The sequence below is a fragment of the Pseudonaja textilis genome, chromosome 5 (genome assembly GCF_049901715.1).
Source record: "Pseudonaja textilis isolate UNSWEBS1 chromosome 5, rPseTex1.2, whole genome shotgun sequence".
In the NCBI taxonomy this organism is placed as follows: Eukaryota; Metazoa; Chordata; class Lepidosauria; order Squamata; family Elapidae; genus Pseudonaja; species Pseudonaja textilis.
This window is the reverse complement of record NC_141994.1, coordinates 75,146,145-75,151,754: the sequence shown is the minus strand read 5'-3', so window position 1 is coordinate 75,151,754 and position 5,610 is coordinate 75,146,145. Positions and strand designations below refer to the sequence as shown.

The 5,610-nt window shown below is 43.6% G+C and overlaps 1 protein-coding gene across 1 annotated transcript; it reads left to right on the top strand.

The window, feature by feature from the left end:
• The first annotated feature begins 2,371 nt into the window (after positions 1–2,371).
• LOC113452051 (olfactory receptor 5V1-like) lies at positions 2,372–3,340 on the top strand. The gene has a single exon (XM_026723457.1). The coding sequence runs from the start codon at positions 2,372–2,374 to the stop codon at positions 3,338–3,340; it is 969 nt and encodes a 322-aa protein (XP_026579242.1).
• Positions 3,341–5,610: the final 2,270 nt, after the last annotated feature.

Sequence of the window (5,610 nt, the reverse complement as noted above, 5' to 3'; positions counted from 1 at the left end):
CGAATGGCTGGACCAGGATTTCCCAAAAAGACAACTGGGCTCTTTCGTTTTGGTTTGGTTTGGTTTGGTTTTTTTCCTTTGAAAATGTTTCGCTTCTCCTGCAAGAAGCTTCTTCAGTTCTCCAGTCTTCTTCAGAACTAAAGGCGCTTGTTGGATGAGAAGCAAAACATTTTCAAGGGAAAAAAAACTAAGGAAGTCCAGTTGCCTTTTGAAAAGCACCTTAAGATTATAACTTAATAAAACACCTGTACTATTATTAGAATTATATAACTTGTCAAACGTAAATATGATGAATACTATTTTATCTATAATAAATAAGTTGCAAAATGTGATTAGAAATGGGTTGTTTTTTTTAAAAAAAAATAGAATCGTGGCATAGTTAAAATTCAGAAAGGGGATAAATAATGGAAGATTATAACACCCAATATAAATGGGTAAACTATTATTAGAATTATGTAAGTCTGTTAAACGCCACAAAGGTGATGAATAATATTTGATTTGTAGTTAAAAGAGGGATATTCAGAATATGGAGATTGACGCAAAAATAAGATATTGAAATGGTGAATAATCAAAGAATGAAAGGTTGCAATTTAACAAAATATGTGTGTTAATATTAAGATTGCCAACTGTATTAAATATGAAGAATATTGCCGTATTTGTTTTAAAATGTAAGACACTCTGGTCCCATACTGTTCACACAATGATATGTTTAAAAATTAAAAAAATATTTAAAAAGAAAGAGAGAGAGAGAGAGAGAGAGAGAGAGAAAGAGAGAGAGAGAGAGAGAGAGAATGATTGAGTATCTCTGAAGATATCTGGATCTGGAGAGAGGTTCAAAAGAGAGACCAAGGATCAGAAGGATGAGGTAATTCATTAATTAAGTAAAAAAATCCCACTTTTTCTCATCCCACACAGACCCAGAATCGCTCTCAAAATGAGGAAGCTTTCATAGTGTGCATCACAGCAGAAATTTCCCTGCAAACTTCACCCACCCAATGTCCCTGAGAAGCCCCAAGCATGGCTACCCAAACCTCTAGCAGTGGCTGAGGAGAGAATTGTCCCCTTCAAGGCCATCTGCGCCTACCACCTCCAGAAGCCACCAAGACATGTCTCCTCCTCGAAAGGCTCTTATTCCCCCTTCCAATTTCCAACCCAGTCACGTTGGGTGGTTGACCCTCCTCCCTCCGGAGTCTTCCTTGAGAGGGAGGGAGAATCCTTCCCCTTCTTCTGGGTTCCCAGCAGACTGAGTGATTGCACCTCCTTTGTATGCAATGATGGGCATTGTGGTTTGTGGACTTGGTGCCGCTGGATGGACCCTTGGTGAGACTGTGACTTGGAGCGATTTGCACACCCAGAAATGGAATTTAACCTGGTCACCTGCCTTAAGGGTCTTGTACAAACGAAGACTTGACAGTGGTCAGAGGCAGCTTAAAGCTCCATAATTACAGAAGTTTATACTTCTTGACATATTTATTCTTTGCTCAAACCCTCCCAAATGTTGGGACCGGAAATCTCCTCTTGTGGCTGCAGGGAAATTTGCACTGCTATTAGGATCCTTCCCTAATTATCTCCAAGGTAGTATCTGATCTATTTGTTAATACTTCATTAGTATCTGTGTAGCTAACTATCTCATGCCACCTCTTCTGCTTAGTTTAAAAAAAAAAATGGATAACGTCTTTGTGTAAACCCCAAAAACAGATAGGGATCTTAGTTGGACAAAGCCCATGGAAGGAATTTAGTTGTTCGTTTCCAGCTGTGTCCAATGATCCTTGTTGTATCAGCCGATCGATCACAAAGAGACGCGAGGCAGTGACTACTTTAAAGCTCCTTTATTTCAGGTTTGAATCTGCCGCCGGCTGAGTAGGCGGCGGCTTATATTGAACTGGTGCCAGGCGCCGCGGCCAATGACAGCCGTTTGAATCACCCGCGATCGGCTCGGCCAATCGCGGTTGCTTCGTAACGGCCAATCAGTGCCGCGCACTTGACCAATCCGGTCGCTGTGCGTTTAACCAATCAGGAGTGCAGGTTTCCAAGAATGCAAATGTCCATACAGAACAATCCTCATTCTGCATCTTTGCACAGCTGTGCAAATTGGGGAATGCCAAAATGGCATTTCGGGAAAGTTAACCGGAAGAACACACCTGTAATAATCTTCCGCTTGACTGAAACAAATCCATAAACATCTTCAGACGCATTTCCCCTACCGGATGATTATTTTATTCATTGCAAAGCATTGTTTAATTGTTCCAGGTAGCCTTGGGGAAGTCCAGGGGTTCCTTCACGCTTCTGCAGCTTCTTCTTCATGCTGTGATTTGAAAGGAGCGGCTGCTCCGGAATTCTGCTTCATTCCAACCTTGTCCACCAAAGCTTGATGAAATTCATGGAAGTTAGAAACCAGACCGTGCAGGTGACTGAATTCTTGTTCCTGGGTTTCTCTGGCATGCCCAGAGATCAACCTATTTTCTTTCTGCTGTTTCTCACCATTTACCTCATCACCTTGGTGGCCAACTCAATGATATTCATTTTGATCCAGCTGGATTCACGTCTCCACAGTCCCATGTACTATTTCCTCAGCCATCTCTCCTGCTTAGACATTTGCTATTCCTCGGTCACGGTCCCAAAGATCCTCGTGAACCTTGTGCACCAGCAGCCCACCATCTCCTACAATGAGTGCATGGCCCAGATGTTCTTCCTCATGACATGTGCTGGAACTGAGTGTGCAATGCTGGCTGTGATGGCCTATGATCGCTATGCGGCCATCTGTGAACCTTTGCACTATTCTCAACTCATGAGTAGGGAGGTGAGAGTGCCTCTGGCTACTGCTTCATGGATCTGGGGCCTTCTCGACTCAGCCATCCACACTGCCCTGGCCACCGATTTGATCTTCTGTGGAGCCAACCAGATCCATCACATCTTCTGTGATGTCCCACCACTCTTGAAAATTGCTTGTAGCGACACTTATGTCAATGAGATGGCTCTTCACACAGCAAGTGTCTTTGTGGGTCTGAGCCCTTTCCTCCTCGTTGTCATTTCCTACATCTACATCCTATCTACCATTCTGAAGATCCGTTCCAGCACTGGAAGGAGAAAGACCTTCTCCACCTGCGCTGCCCACTTGATAACTGTCATTGTCTACTTTGGGATGGCCAACTTGAATTACAACCGTCCCAGTGCAGGCTACTCCTTGGGGGTGGACACCCTGGTTTCCACCCTGTATTGTATCATCACCCCCATGCTGAACCCCCTAATCTACAGCCTCCGAAACAAGGAGGTCAAAGGGGCCCTACAAAAACTTCTGAGCATTCAGGAGAAGGAAGATGCACCACCTGGAAAGCAATGAAGGAAAAATGGCATCGCCTTCATGCCCTCTCTGCATATTCTTGCCTGTAAAATAGCAACAGTTGGAGGGGAAGGGGTCACACAGGGGAAGGAAGGGTGGGAGATTCTGGGGAGATTTTAGGGGACCCTAAGTCTCTTCCTCTTCATCTCCAGGCTCTGCTGTGCCTTGTCTATCTCCTCTCCTGTGCTCCATCACTGGTGAAAAGGGAAGGGAAGGGAAGGGAAGGGGAGGGGAGGGGAGGGAAGGGAAGGGAAGGGAAGGGAAGGGAAGGGAAGGGAAGGGAAGGGAGGGAGCAGTTAATTCCAATCTTCTCTACAGAAATTATAAGTACAGTTATAAGTTTACTGCTTCCTCTAAGGTTACAACTTGCTTCTTTCTACAGGGTATTCTTTCATTCTTAAAATCATAAATCACAAGTTATTTTTTTCTACTTCACGCAAAGCTCCATAAGAGTTTCCCATTAGTAATAAACCTAGATATTGTCTTTAATTTGATCTGTGAGAAAAATCACAAAACACAACTGGAGACAGTAAACAAGAGCTTTATTATTAAGCTTTTGCCAAAGGGAATTCCGCTCCTCACAGAAGAAATCTTTCCCAGGAAGGATGGGAAATATATATATACCGGTTCAATATACAGTCTCTGCCCCTTTCCTGGGTTCACAATCTCTCCAACTACGTAATTTCCCTATGCCACACCCATAGCATACCACACGTTTCCCTTTCTTTGGAAACTACCCTCGTTCTCATGGCATTTTCCTGTAATGTTCTTCTGAACACAATGGATCATTAACCAGTTCCATTCAGGTCAGAATGATCCTACATTAATTCTCAAGCCAAAATACAACCCCCCCATGTTCCGGCCAAAAACCTGACATTTACTTTAGAACATAACACGTTACAACACAGTACATATTTCTTATATAACCAGTCATCATTGTAAAAAGATCACATTACAAACAAAAATGGAGTCTCTTTGATTCTATGCTTTCTTAGGTGTAACAGGCAAATATATGTTATTTCCACATAAAGCATTTGGCTCTCTCAGCAAGTTCTCTCGTTTTCACTTTCATCATTTGTACACAATCCTGCTTCAAACCTGGGCTTAACAGTATCATTATAATGTAAAATAATAAAAAACCAACCACAGAATGTAGATGACTCAAGAAGCTTCCTGGCTGTGTGTCCCGACACCCTGCAAAAGTCCCAGCGCTCCAGGGGCCCAAACAGGAAAGCAGAGAGGTCCATCTTCAGAGCCCCACAAGCTTTGGCTACTAAGTCTCCATCTTTGTCCCTCTACCAGAGGGAACAACTCACCTCCTGCCCAATGACCGAGGCGGAGGAAGGAGGAGACCTGGAAGGGAAGACTTCACCAGGGGAGCCACTTCCCTCCAGAAGTTGGGAAGCTCCGTCACTGGAGGTTAAAATTAAGAAACTTTAAAAGAGGGGAGAAGCTATACAGAAAATGTAGAATGGTAATAAGATATGGAATGGTATATAAAAATGAGCATGACCTTGAATTTGTGTCTGTACGAAGAGGTGCAACCAAGGATCATACTGTTTTCAAAAAAGATGTTTTATGCTTTTGTGTTTTGTTTGTTTATGGTTGTTTTTAAAAAGGAATAAAAAAATTTAAAAAAAAAAGAAAATGGAGTTGAGACCCTGGAAGGAGCGCCGAGAAGAGCAACAGTGATGATTAGGGGACTGGAGGCTAAAACATGCAAAGAACGGTTGCTGGAATTGGGTAGGTCTACTCTAGTTTCATGAAAAGAAGGACCAGGGGTGACAGCAGCCTTCCAATATTTGAGGGGAAGAGTGAAATTTCCTGACCATGAGAAACAACTGACCAGGGGAACTTCCGGCCTCCAGAAGTTGTGGGAGCTTCATCACTGGAGGTTTTGAAGAAGAGATTGGACAAACAGCTGTCTGGAATGGTCTAGGGTTTCCTGCTTGAGCGGATGATGGATTAGAAGACACCCCCCCCAGGTCCCTTCCGACTCTGGAATTCTGTTTTGTGTGGATCTCGGCCCAAGTTTCCAGCTCCCACCCTTTATTCTAAAGTTCCAAAGTTTTCAGCAAGGAACTCCCAAGTGGGAAGCACGTAGATGCTTTGTTTTCCTCTTTGCTGATGCAAGTCACCTCCAGGGACACCCAGATGCCATCAAAACTCTGCCTCTTCTTCCAGCAACTACAGTAGACTTAGATACCACCCCATCATGCTTTCCGTCACTCTCTGGGCAGTTTATAATGAGGAGGGGCTATTGGCATCTT